General features: G+C 45.2%; 1 protein-coding gene across 5 annotated transcripts in view; it reads left to right on the top strand.

Annotated features, from left to right (window-relative positions):
* Nucleotides 1-21,245, top strand: part of LOC148014826 (putative inactive purple acid phosphatase 27) — a 120,783-nt gene that overhangs the window by 67,764 nt on the left and 31,774 nt on the right. For 4 of the 5 annotated variants that reach the window (XM_087665006.1, XM_087665007.1, XM_087665008.1 and 1 more), the window contains 2 exons: nucleotides 12,213-12,324; nucleotides 13,985-14,117. In XM_087665006.1, the coding sequence (XP_087521132.1) occupies nucleotides 12,213-12,324; nucleotides 13,985-14,117 (245 nt within the window). Of the gene's footprint in view, nucleotides 1-11,819; nucleotides 11,944-12,212; nucleotides 12,325-13,984; nucleotides 14,118-21,245 lie in introns of those variants that run through there. The other variant, XM_087665010.1, reaches the window with a different exon arrangement.

Genomic DNA, 21,245 nt, shown 5'->3' with positions numbered 1-21,245 from the left:
CAGGGGCCCTAAATACTGGGCCGATTGCATTTAATGCAGTCCGACTGCATTAAATGCAGTCGCAAAATGCTGACGTGGCACATCTGGGGCCAGAAAATCCCGAAACAGGGGGACAATACCTGGCAGGTGTGGACAGCATGGGAAATGCAGAAACTGCCCTAAAAATGCACATTGAACCCCGACAAATAAAGGGAATGCATAGAAATGCAAACTGATAGCCAGTCGAGAGTGACTAGCCTCCTCCATCAAAACGCATGACAGACATGTCAGAGCTCCTAAAGTCCTCATCTGACTCAGACTGAGGCTCACAAGCAGGAGATGACAAGGCATGACAAACATGACTGCTAACACCCCCTCTCAGATCCTGGATGTGGCTGAAGGCCGAAGAAGAAACGGATCCTGGGGCGGCAAGAGGAATGCCAATGTCGATGAAGTCCGTCAATGTAGACTGCCAGTGGAGCTCCTCACGATCCTGGGAAGCCCCCTCTAAAACACTAGGGGCCAGGTAATCCACAGCCGCATCACCGAGATCGCCCCCCTCTAAAAGGGATGGGGGGTACGAGGGAACCACCAGAGGAGAAGGTGGGGGATGGGAAGGAACCTGTGGAATAAAAGGTGCACAAGCGGGAACGAGTGTAGCAATAGACTGCCTCGGAGGACCCTGCATCAAAGAAGGGGAATGGAGCCTGTAAAGCCCGCTCTCCTGCCAACCTGTAGATAAGACAGCTCCTGTAGAAGAATCCTCAATAACAACGGCATGCTCGGTGAAGATCACTCATGTGCCAAGCCTCGTAAGGCCATAAACTGAGAGGAGGGGAAGGCCCAAATCCAGAACATGTAGGGCCTGTGAAAAGGAGCTTGAAGGTCGGTCGGTAAACAAAGGCAATGTACCAACACCACTAATAGGCACCGATAAAATGTCACCAATAGTGACTGAACCCTCTGATGGACGGAGATCCTGTAACAAATCACCTCGGGGAGTCATATGACCCGAAGCACCACTGTCCACTAACCAAGGCTGCGCAGAAGACACTGCAGCCACGGAAGAAGGATCCTTCTCCAAAGCATGGATATGAAGGAACACTGACTCATGGGTAATAGCGGGTGTAGAGGTAGAAGAAGGCTCCGATGTAGATCCACCCTTCGCTCCCGGACGAAGGTGAGGGTACTTCTTCCAGCATTTCTCCTCGGGATGTGTCCCTTTCCCACAGTGTGGGCACTTCGGTCTCTTTGAATCTGAGTCAGAGCTTGAAGAACTGTCCTTCTGCTTAGCCTTTGACTGCTTCTTCTTCTTCTGTCCTCCCGAACCTGCAACAAAGGCTCTAGTGGAGTCGGATCCACTAGCATTGACCTCTCTGAGTCGCTCGTCATGCTCCAAGACAAGCGGGGATAGCTCCTCCCATAGAAGCTTCTCACGGGTCCTCGATGTAAGAAGGCTGGTGTAGAAGACATCAAACCGAGGCGATGGCAGCTGAGTCAAAAGAATCATAGCCATGTCTTCAGAAGATATCGTCCGACCGAGGGATGCAAGCTCATCCCTCATATCCTGTAATCTGTTGATGTGGTCCTTCATGGAAGGACTATCATCAATAGCGAGCATCCGCAACTTCTTTTCAAGAGATATCCGGTGGGTAAATGTCTTCTGTTGATAGAGAGACGCGAGCTTTCTCTACACGTCCGCTGCAGTCTTCAACCTGTGAACATGAACAAGGACAGAATCCTGCAAACTCAGAAAGAGGAAAGATCTGGCTCTAGAATTGAGCCGATCCCATAAGGCTGCACGATCCATAGATATCCCATCTGCGGGATCCACTTGAGGCCGGGGAATAGGAACAGAAACAAGCTCCCAAAGATCGAAGGAGTCCAAGATACACTCCACCTTGCATGACCATAGAGAAAAGTTGGAGCCATCCAACCGGTCCTCTTTGGGCAGCTGAGGAAGTACGGGTACCTGTACAGGGGGTACCAAAGGCTGCATCTTCGGCCCACTGGAAGGGGCTCGCCGAGCTACATGAATAGAAGGGGGACGAGAACGAGGAATAGACTCCGTATGACGATCCTCGCGATAGAAATCACGCCTCCGTTCAGATGAATGTCGAGACAAAAGCTCGTCATCGGAATCATCAAAACCCTGATGATAAGACATCTTCTAAATCTGCAAAACACCAAACACCAAAGAAAACTGTGCCGATGCCGAAGAATGACCACCAGAAGGGTCACCAACCACCAGAAGTGTTAGCCTGCTCTTCTTCAGTCTCAGTCTGTCATCTCCTGGTTGTGAGCTCCTGTCAGAGTCTGACAAGAGACAGAGGAGCTTTGTCAGTTTGTTTTGGTGGCTGCCCTAGTTAGCCTGCAGCCCTGGGTGTGTTACAGCCCAAACTGGGCTGTTTTTGTCCAGACTGCCCATTTTCTGGGCAGTCGGCCAGATCTGGCCAAAGTCGGCTAGATCTGGCTGGTCGGCCAAATCTGGTCCGGTCGGCCAGTTTGCTGGCCTGGGGGCTATTTATAGCAGCCCCCCCAGTCAGTCCAGCATTATGCTCTGCAGGTACAGTACTGCTCCCGTCGCCTCCGTCTCCGGCATTGGTCTGCCACTGCGTCCAGTCTGTCCTGGTTCCCTCACTGACGCTCCGGGCTGCGTGCAGGGACTGTTCTGTCCATTCCAGTGTATTCAGCATTCATCTCAGTCAGTGCAGACTTTCTTCCTTCATTCTCTTCTTTCTCTCTCCTCTCCTCTGTGTTCGTGTTCTTCTTCCGTTGCGCACTCTCACATGGTATCATCGCCTGATTGAGAGCACGGAGGACATACCCTCAGGAGTGAGATACTCTGCTGCTGCTGCCAACAGATCAACCACAGCCAGGCGACTGCTACAGGAGGCTGTTCACCCTGCGTTTGCTGCTCACGCTGACTGCAGAGGCTGCCACGTCATCCAGCGACGCAGCAACCCTGCGTTTTCCACCAGGTTGCCTCTCCTGATGCTGGGCGACCTCCCTACAGGCTGCGTTTTGCTGTTCTGTAGGTCGCTTCCACCTCAGGCGGCTCTTTTCCTGCTGGAGACCTCTGTCTCGACTGTTTCCTGGTGCTGGTGGTCTCTTCTCTGGTGTTCGACATAAGTTCTCTTTGCGTTTTGCAGATCCAGGTGTTTGTAGGCACTCTCTGCCTGCGTCTTGGTGGTTGGTGACCACATTGTCGGTCCTATTTCGACAGCGGCACAACTTTCTTTGGTATTTTTGCAGATTGGAAGATGTCTTACCAGTTTTCAGGCTTTGAAGACTCAGAGGATGAGCTTCTCTCTCATCATTCCTCTGAGCGGAGGCGGGATTATCGTGAAGTTCGACATCGGGAAGACCCTCCTCGCACTCGTCCTTCTTCAGTCCATGCATCTCAGAGGGTTCCATCTACTGCGAAGGTTTCTTCAGTGAAGACTGCTTCAGATGTGCGGATGCCTTCCTTGATTCCTTCTATACAGTTGCCGATTCTCCCTTCCTTTCCGAAGGAAGATAAGTTGGATGGTTCCAACTACTCCCTATGGTCCTGCAAGGTGGCTTGCATCCTTGATACCTTTGACCTATGGGAGCTTGTTTCTTCGCCCATCGTCCATCCCCCCGTGGATTCGTCCGATGGCACTTCTATGGACCGTGCAGCCTTATGGGATACGCTCAACTCTCGAGCCCGTTTCTTTCTTTTTATGAGTCTACATGATTCTGTTCTTGTACATGTTCACAGGTTACAAACCGCGGCGGAAGTGTGGACAAAGCTTGCGTCTTTGTATCAACACAAGACATTTGCTCACAAGAAGTTGCGGATGCTCAGTCTTGATGGTTCTTCTTCCATGAAGGAGCACATCACGAAGATGGAGGATATGCGAGGCGAGCTAGCCTCTCTTGGTCGTCTGATATCATCTGAGGATATGGCGATGATTCTGTTGACTCAGCTGCCATCACCCCATTATGATGTCTTTTACACCAGCCTCATCACTTCGAGGACCCGTGAGACACTCCTATGGGAGGAGCTTTCCCCGCTTGTCTTGGAGCATGACGAGCGACTCAAAGAGGTGGGAGCCAGTTGCTCCACCAAGGCATTTTCGGCTGGCACAGGTGGTGGCAAGAAGAAGAAACAAAAGAAGGAGAAGGCCAATGACAAGAAGGATGCGAAGGAGAAGAAGCCCAAGTGTCCCCATTGTGGGAAGGGCACTCATCCCGAGGAGAAGTGTTGGCAGAAGTATCCCCATTTGAAGCCTAAGGAGAAGGACTCGAAGGCGGCCCCAGCCACAACAGAATCTGCGTTTGTGCATGTCTTTGTTGAGGAAGACACTGCCCTAGCTTCTACCACTCAGGAGAAGCCTTGGCTCGTTGACAGTGGAGCATCTTCACATATGACCTTCCGTCAGGATTGGCTTCAGGATCTTCGTTCCAGAGGGGGTACAGTCACCATTGGTGACAATTCTACAGTTCCTGTTCGAGGCGTGGGGACTTTACCTATGTTTTCTGACAGGCGGTCTTCCTCCACCAAAGTTCTCTATGTCCCTGATTTGGGTTTTAACCTATTATCTATGCATGGCCTTACTCAGTTAGGTACCCGAGTCATTTTTACACAGGATGCAGTCACAGTGGAGGATGCTTCTACAGGTGATGCTCTTTGGACAGGTACACAGGAGGGTGGGCTTTATACTCTCACAGCCTTGGCTGCGCGGACTTCCCATGAGCTTGGGCTGCTTTGGCATGCTCGGTATGGTCATTTGAACCTCGATTCTCTTCTCCGGGCTTCTAGGAGGAAGATGGTGGAGGGACTTCCTGATTTCCCTCCTCTTCACACTTTGTGCCCTAGCTGCTTGAGGGGCAAGCAGCACCGGCAGCCTCACCCGCAGGTTGCTTCTAGGCGGGCTACTTCTCCGCTTGAGTTGGTTCATACCGACCTTTGCGGACCGATGGGCACGGCCTCCCTTGGGAAGGCCAAGTATTTGATGCTGATTGTGGACGACTTTAGTCGTTATGTGTGGCCTTATTTCTTGGAGTACAAGAGCGAGGCATACTCCCGTTTCTGTGAGTGGCAGGTGTTTGTGGAGACCCAAACAACTTCCAAGGTTCGTGGTGTTCGAGCTGATCACGGTGGCGAGTTCACTTCTCACCTTTTCTCTCAGTTTTGCAGGGATCATGGTATTCGGGTGGAGTATTCCCATCCGAACACACCATTAGAGAATGGTGTGGTGGAGCGTGCGAATCGGACCATGATTGAGATGGCCCGATCTATGCTGGAGCATAGGAGTCTTCCTCATTTCCTTTGGGGTGAGGCAGTGGCTACAGCGGTGCATATTCGCAACCGCTCTCCGACTTCGGCATTATAGGACATGACTCCGTATGAGGCTTTCTTTGGGAAGAAGCCTTCTGTGTCCCATTTCCGCATCTTTGGGTGCGATGCTTTTGTCCATGTGGACAAGAAGAAGAGGAAGACGAAGTTCGACTCTAAGTCGCGAAAGCTTATCTTCGTTGGTTATAGTACGACCACGAAGGGATATCGGCTCTATGACCCGACGACGCGGACGGTTGAGGTGAGCAGGGATGTGATCTTTGATGAGGCTTCGGCCTCTGAGGATCCGATTGATGGTTCTATTACAGATGTTTCTTCATCCTCGACGGACCCCCCCCCCCCCCCCCCCCCCCCAACCTTCTCTTCCTTCCCTTCCTTCCAGGATGCCCCTTAGCACCCCCCCTATTCCTCCTCCTTCGGCTTCCCTTTCCCCTTTGGTGGATGTCCCTTTGTCTTCTACGAGCTCTTCTACCGCTACTTCGGGATCTTCACGGGATATATGGCCTTCTTCAGATGCGGAGGATCTACCTTCACTCGGTGAGGGGGAGTCCGTCTCCAATATGGGTGCTTTACAGGTTCCGGAGACCCCCCGGACTCCCTCACAGCAGCAGGAGTCTCTCAGGATTCCTTTATGGTATCGCCGGCTCATGTAGGATTCAGGTGTTACTCACTTTCCTGCTTCTTCTTCAGGTCCACGTCGATCAGCACGTTTATAGGCCCAGCGGGACAGTTCACTATGTGTGAACTATGCTCTTATGTCATAGATTCTTCAAGATTCCGAGCCTTCCAGTGTGGAGGAGGCTCTTGCACAGGATATTTGGAGACAGGCTATGCAGGCCGAGCTCGATTCCATCGAGCGAAACCATACGTGGGAGCTTGTTCCGCGTCCCGCGAAACGGAAGGTGATTGGTGTGAAATGGGTCTTTAAGACCAAATATCTTGCAGATGGCTCCTTGGACAAGCATAAGGCTAGGCTTGTTGCCAAGGGTTTTGCTCAGCGTGCAGGGTTGGATTACTTTGAGACTTTTGCTCCTACAGTCAGGATGTCTACCATCCGAGTTCTTTTGGCTCTTGCTACTCACCACCGTTGGCCTGTCTATCAGATGGACGTCAAGTCTGCTTTTCTGAATGGCGTTCTTGAGGAGGAGATTTATGTTTCACAGCCTCCTGGTTTTGTTGTGCAGGGGAAGGAGGATCATGTCTACAGGCTGCGGAAGGCTCTTTATGGCCTAAAGCAGGCTCCTCGTGCTTGGTACCAGCGGATTGACCGCTTCTTTCTACAGAGTGGCTTTGTGCGCTCCGCTTATGATCCCAACCTCTACTTACGGGTTGTGGATTCTCTTTTGGTGTTCCTTATCTTGTATGTGGATGATCTTATCATTACAGGGAGCGACACTCAGCAGGTGGAGCATACACGGTCCATTCTTCAGCAGGAGTTTGACATGACGGATCTAGGGATCCTTCACTTCTTTCTAGGTCTGGAGATCTATCAGATGGCACAGGGCATTTTTATCTTGCAGCACAGGTACATCTCTGAGCTTCTTTCAGAGTTTGATATGGTTGAGTGTCGGCCTATCTCATGCCCCATGGACCCTGAGTCCAAGCTTTTGACAGCTGGAGTTCCTCTTACCTATCCCACCCGTTACAGGTGCCTTGTCGGCTCTCTTATCTGGCTGCTTCACACTCGGTCGGATATCTCTTTTGTGGTAGCTTTATTGTCTTCTTTTATCCAGACTCCTACCCACGATCATTGGCAGGCGGCCTTGCGGGTTCTTCGCTATTTACAGGGGACTCGATCCTTCGGGATCATGTATGGAGATGGGATTACTCTTTCTGGATGGAGTGATTCTGATTGGGCAGGTGATGTGGATTCGCGACGATCCACTACAGGTTATGCTTTCACCCTTGGATCTGGTGCTGTCTCTTGGAGCAGCAAGAAGCAGCCTACTGTGGCACTTTCTTCTACAGAGGCTAAGTATCGGGCCCTATGTTCGACCGCTATGGAGCCAGTTTGGCTCCGTCGCTTACTCGCGGAGATTGGCTTTTCCCAGACCGGACCTACGGAGCTGCGCGTGGATAACCAGAGTGCTCTTGCTCTGGCCAAGAACCCGGTGTTTCATGCTCGCACGAAGCACATTGAGGTTCAGTATCACTATGTTCGAGAGCGGATCGTGGATTCGGAGCTGGTGGTAGTCTATTGTCCTACGGCGGCCAATGCAGCTGATCTCTTTATGAAGCCGTTGCCTCAAGCTTCTTTGCTTCATCACATGCGGTTCTTGGGTCTTCAGACTCTCCCAGGAGTTGAGAGGGGGTGTTAGCCTACTGGCTCCCACCTCTTTGAGTCACTCGTCATGCTCCAAGACAAGCGGGAAAAGCTCCTCCCATAGGAGTGTCTCATGGGTCCTCGAAGTGATGAGGCTGGTGTAAAAGACATCATAACGGGGTGATGGCAGCTGAGTCAACAGAATCATCGCCATATCCTCAAATGATATCAGACGACCAAGAGAGGCTAGCTCGCCTCGCATATCCTCCATCTTCGTGATGTGCTCCTTCATGGAAGAAGAACCATCAAGACTGAGCATCCGCAACTTCTTCTCCAGGGAAATCTTGTGAGCAAATGTCTTGTGCTGATACAAAGACGCAAGCTTTGTCCACACTTCTGCCGCGGTTTGTAACCTGTGAACATGTACAAGAACAGAATCATGTAGACTCATAAAAAGAAAGGAACGGGCTCGAGAGTTGAGCGTATCCCATAAGGCTGCACGGTCCATAGAAGTGCCATCGGACGAATCCACGGGGGGATGGATGATGGGCGAAGAAATAAGCTCCCATAGGGCAAAGGTATCAAGGATGCAAGCCACCTTGCAGGACCATAGGGAGTAGTTGGAACCATCCAACTTATCTTCCTTCGGAAAGGAAGGGAGAATCGGCACCTGTATAGAGGGAATCAAGGAAGGCATCCGCACATCTGAAGCAGTCTTCACTGAAGAAACCTTCGCAGTAGATGGAACCCTCTGAGATGCATGGACTGAAGAAGGACGAGTGCGAGGAGGGTCTTCCCGATGTCGAACTTCACGATAATCCCGCCTACGCTCAGAGGAATGATGAGAGAGAAGCTCATCCTCTGAGTCTTCAAAGCCTGAAAACTGGTAAGACATCTTCCAATCTGCAAAAATACCAAAGAAAGTTGTGCCGCTGTCGAAATAGGACCAGCAATGTGGTCACCAACCACCAAGACGCAGGCAGAGAGTGCCTACAAACACTTGGATCTGCAAAACGCAAAGAGAACTGATGTCGAACACCAGAGAAGAGACCACCAGCACCAGGAAACAGCCGGGACAGAGGTCTCCAGCAGGAAAAGAGCCGACTAAGGTGGAAGCGGCCTACAGAACAGCAAAATGCAGCCTGTAGGGAGGTCGCCCAGCATCAGGAGAGGCAACCTGGTGGAAAACGCAGGGTTGCTGCGTCGCTGGATGACGTGGCAGCCTCTGCAGTCAGCGTGAGCAGCAAACGCAGGGTGAACAGCCTCCTGTAGCAGTCGCCTGGCTGTGGTTGATCTGTTGGCAGCAGCAGCAGAGTATCTCACTCCTGAGGGTATGTCCTCCGTGCTCTCAATCAGGCGATGATACCATGTGAGAGTGCGCAATGGAAGAACACGACACAGAGGAGAGGAGAGAGAAAGCAGAGAATGAAGGAAGAAAGTCTGCACTGACTGAGATGAATGCTGAATACACTGGAATGGACAGAACAGTCCTTGCACGCAGCCCGGAGCGTCAATGAGGGAACCAGGACAGACTGGACGCAGTGGCAGCACCAATGCCGGAGATGGAGGCGACGGGAGCAGTGCTGTACCTGCAGAGCATAATGCTGGACTGACTGGGGGGGCTGCTATAAATAGCCCCCAGGCCAGCAAACTGGCCGACCAGCCAAACTGGCCGACCTGGCCAGATTTGGCCGACCTGGCCAGATTTGGCCGACCAGCCAGATCTGGCCGACTTTGGCCAGATCTGGCCGACTGCCCAGAAAATGGGCAGTCTGGACAAAAACAGCCCAGTTTGGGCTGTAACACACCCAGGGCTGCAGGCTAACTAGGGCAGCCACCAAAACAAACTGACAGAGCTCCTTTGTCTCCTGTCAGACTCTGACAGGAGCTCACAACCAGGAGATGACAGACTGAGACTGAAGAAGAGTAGGCTAACATCCTGAACCACCAAACTCCAAGAAATCAGGTCGCCTATTACCAGGAGGTGAAAACGCAGCTGTGTAGGGCACAAAACCTAGCTGTGTAGGGCACAAAACCTGGAGGGAAAGATGCCAAGCACCAAAACGCAGCGAAGAAGAGAAGTGCCAGCTGGAGAGGAGCTGCCAGGAGGGAAAACGACCACCTGGGATGCAAAATGCAGCCTGTCGTGGAGTCGCCCAGCTGAGGAGAAGGCCGCCCAGTTGAAAAGGCAAGTAGACAGGGGCTGGTTGATGACGTGGCAGCCTCTGGAAGGGGCTGATGCAGCAAACACAAATGTATAGACCACCTGGAGGGGCCGCTTGGCTGTTGGAGAGAAGGGGGGCAGCAACAGATGATAGGTGTGGTGTCTCTCCAGTCGATAAAGACCTCCGTGCTCTCAGTTTGGCGATGATACCATGTGAGAGTGCGCAGCGGAAGAAGAACACGAACACATAGGAGAGGAGAGAGAAAGCAGAGAATGAATGAAGAAAATCTGCACTGACTGAAATGAATGCTGAATACACTGAAATGGCCTGATCAGTCCTGGCACGCAGCCCACATTGTCAGTGAGGGCACCAGATCAGGCTGATGACGATGGCAGCACCACCACGGAGGAAAAGGATGTCGGAGTGTGCACCTGCTGAAGAGAAAGAAGACTGAGAGATAATATGCCAAGTGTGGGGGGCTGGCTATATATAGCCAAAAGAGCCCAAAACTGGCCGACCTGCCCCAGGGGCCCTAAATACTGGGCCGACTGCATTTAATGCAGTTCGACTGCATTAAATGCAGTCGCAAAATGCTGACGTGGCACATTTGGGGCCAGAAAATCCCGAAACAGGGGGACAATACCTGGCAGGTGTGGATAGCTTGGGAAATGCAGAAACTGCCCTAAAAATGCACACTGGACCCCGACAAATAAAGGGAATGCATAGAAATGCAAACTGACAGCCAGTCGAGAGTGACTAGCCTCCTCCATCAAAACACATGACAGACATGTCAGAGCTCCTAAAGTCCTCATCTGACTCAGATTGAGGCTCACAAGTAGGAGATGACAAGGCATGACAAACATGACTGCTAACATTTGTTTCGTATGGAATTGTATGGTTTGTGCGTGTTCGAATTGTACAAAAAAAAACGGTTTAAAATGTCAGCTGGCACATTTTTTTTGGTGGAAAATTTGACCATTTTTTTTGGTCTTTACACATTGAAAGTTCTCTTCTTTCACATTCCTCTCTCTTTCATACTCTTTTCTCTTCTCTTCTCCCTCACCTCAGCCCTTTTAAAAAAGCAGCCCCCTTCCCCCATCTCACCACAGAAATCAGTCTCTATCTTTATCAATCTCCCTCTCTTGGCTACTATCTCTTCTATCACCCTATACTCTCTCTCCCTTTCCCTTCCCCTCTCCCTCTCCCTTTCGCTCGCCTTCTCCTCCTCCTATTCCTCTCCCTCTCTCTCTCTCTCTCTCTCTCTCTCTCTCACTTTCAAGTTTCATTCATACATATTACATCCTCTCCCTCTATCTCTCCCCCTTTCCCAAATCTCTCGTTCTCTCCCTCCCCTCCTTTCTCCTCATTCTTCTCCACAATGCCTAAGCCTCTTCATGATTTATCTTTAAGGTGCACATTTTATATGTGTGTAGGCTGATTTTATATATAATTTTGTATGTGTTTTTTAAATGAACGTGCGAAATAATGTATTTTATTCTTAAGATTTTTGTGTATGTTCCATGCCGCACATATTCGCGTATTGAATGTATTGGGTTAGACGCATGAAACCACTCTGATTTTCACTTTTAATAAGTGATTTTGTTAGCTTGAGTAGGATTGCTCATGTGGTGCATATGAGAGAAGTTGGTCAGCCTATTTTCTCACACACCAAAACTCATAACAAACTCAGTACTTGGAAGTTAGAATGACTTATCCGTTTTTGTTTTAACTTGCACATGATTTGAGATATGCACGAGATGCCGATGGCATGACAAGGTAATTTGGAACTCGAGTCCATAATTATTAGCACATGTTCTAAATTCAAGAATAAAAAAATTAAAGTCATCTCATATCTCTAACTTCAAATTTTCAGGTGTATGTAAGGTGAATTTAACTTGATAGGGGCCACACTCAAAAGTGTGCATGGAGAGAGAGACGAGAAGTAGGATACCATGTCTAGAGAGCTCTACATAGAGTTGGAGGAGATTGACTACGGAGTATCGCATACTCATAGGGGACGACAACCCACTTCTTGATGTGTTGCAGTTGGTGGCAGCAGATAAGTGGTAGCCAAAACCTGTGTGAGGCGTGGTTCTAGAAGCTCTTTTGCATTGATTGCTTGTGTTGTTGAGGATACCCCTGTTCAAGAGTTGGAGTATGACGAGTAAATCTCATGCAAGTGATGGGTTTGAGGACTCATTTGACATTTAGTATGTTCTCTTGCATCTAAGGTTCTTTTTGTATTCACTGTGTTTTGTACTTGCCACTTGGCACTTGTGAACCCAACCAGGACCAAAAGTGGCTAATGTTAACATTTATGATCGAGATGCCGCACAATGTCAATGGCCAGAAAATGGTTATTTTACAAGTTTAATACTGTAATTACTTGTTCAATCTATTGCCTGATCACTACTCTACTGATTATGCTTTTGTTGTTTCTGTTAACTGAAAGTGGTTTTGTTTAATTCCTTGTTTATAGATCAATTACCAAGTCCAGCATCAGACTTTGGTTGGCATGACCCTGGCTTTATCCACAGTGCCATTTTGACTGGGATTTCAGCATCAACCAAGTACAACTACACATATGGCAGGTATTGCAAATAATTATTGTCCCTTCTATTATTGTGGTTTTTGTCATTGCCAATGGAAGCAAGGCAGCAATCCTCTTGTTCGTAAGAAAGCTTCCATGCTTATCTTTTAAAGGACTCTCTGTTGTTATATGTTCTTGCTGTCAGTCAAGGTGCAAAGTATGGAACCATAGCTACTTTACGCACAATAGCTTGAGTTGTTAGTACTTCCAATTTCTCATATCTAAGGGTTTCTTTCTGGTGTCTGCTGAGATTTCTTTGGCTACACTAAAGGGTGAGAATTGCTTATAGTTGGGCATTCTCATATTCAGGGGTCAGTTTGTTGTATATGCTGAGGTTTCTTTGGCTGAACTAGAGGGTGAGGCTTGCTTATAGTTATGCAGTCACATGTTCAGGGGTTGGTTTGTGGTATATGCTGAGATTTCTTTGAAGTTTGGTTGAACTGAAGTGTGAGAATTGTTTATATTTACACATTCTCATGTTCAACGGTTTCTTTGTGGTGTATTCTGAGTTTTCTTTTGCCTGAATCAAAGGGTGAGAAGAAGTATTCTTATTTCATCAACTTGTCATATGGTTGTGTGTGCTCATGCTTCGGTGGCCTCTTTAAGAGCTTTTTCCAGATAGCAGGATTGAAACTAAGCTGATGCAGAGCATGGTGTAAAGGAGATTTTGTTGCCGCTTTCTGTCCAAACTGGTACTTCTGTGCATTGCTGCTGCTGTTCCTTGATGAGCTTGGGCCGTTCATATCATTGCCATAGGCTATTCTTGGCATTTTTCAACTTCCAATGAGGAAGTTTGTGCTATTGTCATTACTGCTGCAGATACTTCTGACCTTTTCCAACATGTCCTGATGTCTCAAGGGGAAATAACCTACTTCGGATGCTTATATTCTCATGTTAGAAAGTGCCCCATTCACAATTCAGATGCTGTGAAGTAGGCTTTACTGATTTTTGACGTGATATTATGCGCATAGGATCTGTCATAACGTTTTAAACACTGGGAGGAACAAGTTACAACTGCATTCTATACAGTTGACCAATTCATTGCTTGAATGTCACCAATTCATGTTTGAGTTTTGAGTAGTTGAAATTCATACCAGTAGGGTGTGAAGTCACTGGTTGGTCCTTGACATTGGTGGCGAGTATTGATTTGTCACTGAGACCAACTCTACAGAAGATCCATCATCCAACAATGATTGAAGAACCTTCAGTACAAGCAATATAGTACTGCCGCAGGACTGGTTGAGAGGCTATGTAAACATGCATACTGCCTGGAAGCACTCTTTTTGGACATGCGATTGTTATTGTGTATGCCTAAACTGCAACTTGGAGTGTTTGTTCTTGGCATACTTGCTGCTGAAGTCCTAAGTGAAGGCCCTGGTTGTAGAAGTGTGACTATCATTATGAGATCGCCTCACTTTCACTCTTCTAATATTAATTTTCAGGATGGTCCTATCTTGTTACACTAGAAACACTTCTCTTTTTGAGCTTATGAACTTACCCTGTTTCCCTTCAAGCTCACCAAATTGGACCAATTAAATCTAATTTTTTCCTAGTTCGTTTGTTTAAAGGAATAGTGCAGACTAATCAATTGCAAACTTAATGCTGATTCCTCTAGAACACCACTTTTTAAATGAACTTTAACTTCAAGATGTGGTTGACAGTGATCAAGCTGGATGGAGTCCACCCAAACTTTTAAAGACTCCTCCTGCATCTAGCTCCCCAGAAGTAAAGTTCATCGTTTATGGTGATATGGGCAAAACTCCACGTGATAATTCTATTGAACATTACATTCAAGTAAGAACTCTCAGCATGGCCTTTGTCCTTTTCTAAAATTTTTTCCTCTTTCATTTGTGAAGACCTGATCTACAACACATATCCATTAATGTGCTTTACGTTCTCCAGTTTTGTGTATTGAAGATATGTGCAGATATCATATGCTTATATTAAAATGTGTTATCATTTGTTCATATTAAAAATGCACATCACTAAAAAGATTACTAAGGATTCTTGCAAAACAAAAAAAAGTAAAATGTGTGATTATGAATGTGTTTGCAATATGTCTATTCTATTGCCATATCTTGGTGGTGAGCTCCATTAGAGTCTGATGGAGACAAGGGAGCTCTAATATGGCAAGTATTACTAAAGTTTCATTAAATGGTGCGTGTTTCTAGAGAGTGCATGTGTCCCGTAAGACGAACACTAATTTGGGGGTCCACACTTCTATAAATAGACAGGGTGCCCACCACTATGCCCTAATCTTGTTTTGTAGATTGCTTGTGCCCGTCTTTGCTGTCCACACCTAGTTCACACAGAGGATATCTCAGTTCGCGCTGCTGTTTACTGCCATCCTAAATCTTGCGCATGTTGTCCAGCCCTCTACACCTATTGACAACTGCTCTCTACCTGTCTACATCACCTTGTAGGTAGTGTTTACTGCTGCAGACTGTTTTCTAGCTTTCGTTTGGCACAGATTTGCTGCTGCCAGCTGCTGATGTCATCATTCACACCTGCGTTTACTGCTTAGCTTGGTTATACAGTTTGCCACATCATTACAACACGTGCATTTTGCTGTAGCAGCTATTGCCTAGACATTCTAGATTGTTTTCTCGCTATTTGCTTTGCTCGGTTCTCATCCAGCCTCCTTAGAGCTGCATTTGCTGCTGCCAGACATCTTCGAAGGCTGCCTGCTGTGTTTCGGTATCCGTTAGAATATGATTCACTCTCTAGTTCATACTCTTTGCCTTGGTCCTAGAGACATGGCAGTTTAGGGTTTACCTTGCATAGTGTGTTTGCTGCATTGAGCATCATATATACTAAGCATTCATTCATTTATCTTTTGTGTCCATTGTCTTTGAGTTACCCTAATCCTAATTGTGTTCTTTATTAGTCTGTAGTTTGTTGTGCGATTGTATTTCTTATCTATAGACGAGAATTTTTTATAGTGGGATTTGTAAACTTGATTTCATGGCAAGAAACTCATAAAATAGACCATCTTTGGTATATCCTCTAGCTTTATGTGTATTTGGTGGTATCCATCTTTTTAAATCAATATGGTTGACCATGATATCATTGATCCTAGGAATTGGAGACTGCTGGTTCTTGATCAAGATCTCATTCAAGGCATGATAATTGATACAGATATGCAATGAACCATCCTTCTTCTGCACCAAAAGTACATGTTAGTAAAAAGGAGATGAGCTAGGTTGAATCAACCCTTTTTCTAACAGCTCATTTACCCAACTCATAATCTCTTCCTACTAGGCTTCTCTTATTCTACATGGTTGCTTATTACAAGGGTTTACTTTCAAAGATCGAATCTATAGCATGCATAGCAATATGGAATGGTTGTCTTGGGCTCCCAGAATGTGGGAATGCCGTCCTAAATGGGTTTGCTGAAGGGGATGTCAAAATGGATGGGGGACGTTTCCTATCCCTCTCTTCCCCCCTCTCCCTCATGGCATCTTGGCTGTCCTCTTGTTAGGGATAGTTGTAAAGAAGGCCTATTCTACCATGGAAATCAACAAGAAAACTAATGAACTGAACTAAGAAAATTATACGAAATAACATGAAATGCTTCAATCATAGCCATGCTAGATGTCTTCCATTATACCATAGTACAACATAGCCATGGAAGCTAAAATCAAGATACAAGAAGCAAAGCTTGGTACTCATCCCAAGATTGTGATAGACAAGAGATCTTCCAAAATTAGTGTAGGTGTTAAAAAGATCCCTACATTAGCACTTCTTGCCTTTTTATAGTAGACCCTAGTACCATCATGGCTAAGGTATTTATATGGTTTATTTTGGTAAAGGTAAGTGAACTAATGTGGCTAATTTAATGAAGCAAATAATGCCAAATTTCAATGAAGATCCATAAGTATGTGGAAGCACTTTCCATGAAGAAATCTCATAATGAATCTGAGACAGTGAAATAACTACTTGTTGTCCAAACATGGCTGAATTCGTAAAACTGCCATAACTTTTGACTGGAGTGTCCAAATTGAGTATTTGAGGTATTAAAATGAAGTACACAACCCAAGGCATCAGCCGTATAATCAAAACCACATTTTGATGTCGTTAGGCAATTTAATTCATGACAGTATTTTTATATAGTAAGTTGTTCGTGCATAGTTTGCCATAATTTTTCCTACAAGAGCTATGGGAAAGCATCCGAATATGAAGAGGGTTGCCAAGTGGACTCTTCCATAGGTAGCCCCTTCCATTTGATCAGGACTTTAGTAAGTGTTCGGTTTCTAAGAACCTTTTCATGCTTTTCAATGATTTTCTGGGGTTCATAGACAATAAGCCCTTCTTCATGAAGTGGTGGAAGCTCTTCAATAACATGTATATCTGGCCCAACATATTTCTTCAATTGTTATACATGAAAGGCATTATGTATGTGGGTAGTAGAAGGTAATTGGAGCTTATATGCAAGCTCTTCAATTCTTTCCAACACCAAGTATGGGCCATAAAACATGTGAGCTAGCTTGTTGTGCCCTCCTTTGAGGGAAGCATAATGAGACTTGGGAACTTTCAAAAAGATCCAATCTCCAACATCAAATTCCATGTGTCTTCCCTATCATGAGCATAGGATTTCATGACATCTTGTGCCTTCCTTATATTCTCTTTACATTGCTTCATAAGCATCTCCATTCTCTCTAGCTCATCTTTTGCTTGTGGATTTACCTCTTCATGAAACATGGCTGAATGAATTTGAACCTTGTATCCATAGAGTGCCTCAAATGGAGCCATCCCAATACTCATATGATATGTATTGTTGTAACAAAATTTAGCAAGGTGCAACCAATTATCCCAAGAGGATCGAGTGTCATGACAAAAGTGTCTCAAGTAGACTTCTACCCAACGGTTAACTCTCTTGGTTTGGCCATCAGTTTGATGGTGGTAAGCGGCACTTGGAGTGAGAGTAGTGCCCATGGAAGTAAAAATACTCTTCTAAAAATTTTCCATGAATCTAGTATCTCTATCCGATACAATCCTCAAAGGCATTCCGTGTAGCTTGAATACTCCTTCCATGAATTGGTGCTTGGTTGAAAACTGCGTCTTTGTTGGAATAAAATGGATTGATTTGGTAAGTTTGTCCACAACAACAAAGATATTATTCCAACCATGCCTTATGGTAGGGAGGTCCGTAATGAAATCCATAGAGATAGTGGTCCATTTCCTTGTGGAATTGGCAAGGGCTAAAGGAGGCCGGTTGGTAATAAAGAAGAATATTTATTTTATTGGCATTCCAAACAATGAGAGAAATAATTCTTCACATCTCGCCATAAGCCCTTCCAATAAAAACTCTCATGCACTTTGTCAAAGGTCTTAAAGAGACCAACATAACCAACCAAGGGTGAAGAATGTATTTCTTGAAGGACTTTCAATGTGAAATTACTTTGAGGGATCAAGTAGACCTTTCCTTTATACTATAAAAGTTCATTATGCCATTTGAAGTTTGGGTACTCTTCATTTTTCCCTTGCTGTAATTTCTACATTATTGTGGTAGTATGCTCCTCCATCAAATATTCTTTCTGTATGTGATTTATCCAATCCTTGTATATATTAGAGATGGTAGGTACATTGCAAGGCCACATCCTAGAGAGTGTGTCCGTCACTATATTGTCTTTTCCAGCCATATATGCAATCTCAAAATCATAAGATTGAAGGGTTGCCAATCATCTTCTTTGTTTAGGAGACAAGTTGGGCTGAGAAAGAAAGTATTTCAACATCCTATGATCACTTTTCACCTTAACCCATAAAGATAATGATGTCACTTTTTCACCGCATGTAATATAGCTAACATCTCTTGCTCATATATATGCATTTGCATTTATTTTTCATCAAATTTTCTGCTTTCATAGGCTATGACCCCATGTTCTTCGGCTAAAACAGCCCCCAATCCTCTTTCACTAGCATCCGCGTAGATAGTAAAGACCTTAGAGAAGTTGGGACAGACCAATATAGGTGCTGAAATGAGAAGTTGCTTTAGCTCATTGAAGCTTTTGTTCGCTATTTCATCCTAAAAGAAGGCTTCTTTCTTTAATCTATTGGTCAATGGGACAGCCACATACGCATAATTCTTTATGAACCTTCGGTAGAAAGAAGATAAGCCAAGAAAAACCCTCAGTGATGTGGTATTTGTCGGTGTAGGCCAATCATTAATACATTGAACCTTCTTTGGATCAACCTTGATACAATTTTCCCCAACAATATGCCCCAAATACTCTGCGTCTTTGGCCATGAATGTGTATTTGGATGCTTTGGCAAACAATTCGTGCTCCCTCAAGATGCCAAACACCTCTTTAACATGCTGTAAATGCTCTTCTTTGCTCTTATTATATATCAATATACGATCAAAGAATGTCAAAACTATCTTAAACAAGAGTGGCTGAAGTATTTTATTCATCAATGCTTAAAATGTGTCTGGAGCGTTTGAAAAACCAAAGGGCATAATTGTAAAATGATATAGTCCATTTTCAATCCTAAATATTGTTTTATATTCATCTCCCTCCTTTATTAGTATTTGGTGGTATCGTGATCACAAATCGATATTTGAAAAGACCTTGGCGTCCTTCAACTCATCCAAGAGATCATAAATTCTTGGTATTGGATACCTATTCTTGATTGTGGTCTTATTCAAATCACGATAATCTATGCACATGCGAAATAATCCATCCTTCTTCACCAAGAGAACGGGAAAAGCAATTAGAGATTGACTTGGTTATATGAGACCCATCTCAAGTAATTCCTTTACTTGGTGCTCAACTTCTTCTCTCTTCACCTTTGAGAGACGATATGGAGGCTTATTGATATGCTTGGTATTTGGAAGCAAGTCAATGGGATGATCCACTTCATGATTGGGAGGAAGAGAAGAGGGAGGTTGAAATAGATCATCATAATCTTCCAACAATTTGCAAAGGCAAGGATCCATGTCCTTGGGAGGTGCAGAGGGCTAATTTGAAGAGGTTTGATTCTCATCAATCTTAGACAAGAGAAGAGTGAACATATATGCCTTAGCATTGATTTTTCTCTTAACTTTCTTGGGGTTGATCACCTTGGACTTCCTTCTTCTCAATCCTTTGAAGAGACTAACTTGCTGTCCATGCCATTGGAATTCCATTTGCAGCCTTTCCAAATCCATGGTAAATCTACCAATTCTCATTAGCCAATTACAACCAAGTATTACATCAATGGGGCCCATCTCCAAGGCAATAAGACTCACCGAAGTGGTACATAATGAAGATAAAGTGATAGGAACATTAGAGCAAATTTGATTACTGCTCTCATAAGCTCCGTTTGCCACTTGAATCCATAGAGAGGAAAGTATTTCTTAAGTGCTCAACTTCAGCCCATCAAGAGACCTTGTGTTTATGAAGCTATGAGTACTCCTGATGTCGATAAGAATATGAGCAATTCTTCCATTGATGTAGCCTCTAAGGCGTAGGGTAATATTCCTTTGGAATCATTCCATGCATCATGGGAAATAGAGCATAGCTTCAAGGAATCTAGATCAGTCCATGGATCATCCATATAATATCCACCTGGGTCAAATGGATTATAAAACTCCTCATGGTTGTCCTATTCATGGTCATGCATCTCTTCAAGAGTGGATGGGCTCTGAAGCTGAAATACATTGCCTTCATTTACTTCAACATCCAAATCTTCCTCAAAGATCATGCTTACCTTGACATTTTTGGCTTTACATTTTGCTTATGATTAGGAGACTATTTCTCTTCACATTTGAAGCATAGTCCCTTTGTATACATGGCCTTCAACTTGTCATTGGAAACATGCTTGCCTTGCACCAAAGGAGTTGAAGTTTTCCCACCAATTTCAGTCATTTTTCCATCTGATATATTTTCAGCATTAAACCTGAAATTAGTGCCCTGTTTTGAACCATAAACTTGAGGAAATGAAGGGATCTTGTTGTAGGTATTTGATTGCTTTCCTCCTTGCTAAAAATCAATCTTTGTCTTGCCAAAATTAGCAGCTGTCCTAGTGGATTGGTTTGACTGAAAATGATGCCTTGTTCTTAGCTGGAAATTCTTGTACTTTTTACCATACCTTTCAGCCAATTGTATGGCTGCTTGTAACGAGGAAGGTTTCATGGCTTCCACTTTGAAAGATAGAGAAGATTCAAGCCCAAATATATATTTATTGAACTTGGCATTGTTGGATACTCCATCAGCATGCATAGAGAGGTTAAGGAATTGGTTAGAATAGTCTCTAACCGATAATCCCCTTTATTCAAGAGTATACCACTTCTTTTCCAATCTCTCTTTTTTGATAGGAGATACAAATACTTCGATTATTGCTCTGTTTAATGCTTCCCATGTCAAGAACTCATGACCGATCCTTGACATGTACTGCCACCAAGTGTGTGTATATCCCTCCAAGCATAGGGCTACAAACTTGACCTTAGCTTTTTCCGGTCTAGGATACAAAGAGAAATACATTTCAAGGTTTGGAAATACATTTCAAGTTTGTCAAACCATTCTTCTAATTTGGTTGGGGATGGATTCACCCTTGAAATTAGAAATGGTAATCTTCTCCTTGTATTCCCTCTTAAATTGATAAGGTTGACCATTATAGTGTTCCTATCCATAAGTATTTGCACCAAATGAATTTTGCCCTTGAGTATCATTGCTCCATGTTCCATGAGCATTGCTGTCCATGAGGTTTTCCAAATCCATGTGGCTGATTATATTGTCCTTGTGGTTGAGAGAAAGAATTACCCATAACATGTGGTTATCCATATACTCCTTGATGCTGTCCATACATAGGAGATTGAATATTTCTTGTGGCATTTAGTTGTGGTTGCTGCCCACTAATTTGATGAGGCCAAAATTGATTAGAGTGAGAACTTTGCTTAGAAGGCTGATTATAAGCATGATTATTGTTGACATGCTGCTGCTG

This window comes from Lygodium microphyllum, chromosome 24 (assembly GCF_053477565.2).
Source record: "Lygodium microphyllum isolate KBCC chromosome 24, Lygodium_microphyllum_v1.1.10, whole genome shotgun sequence".
Lineage (NCBI taxonomy): Eukaryota > Viridiplantae > Streptophyta > Polypodiopsida > Schizaeales > Lygodiaceae > Lygodium > Lygodium microphyllum.
This window is presented reverse-complemented; position numbering and strand designations above follow the sequence as displayed.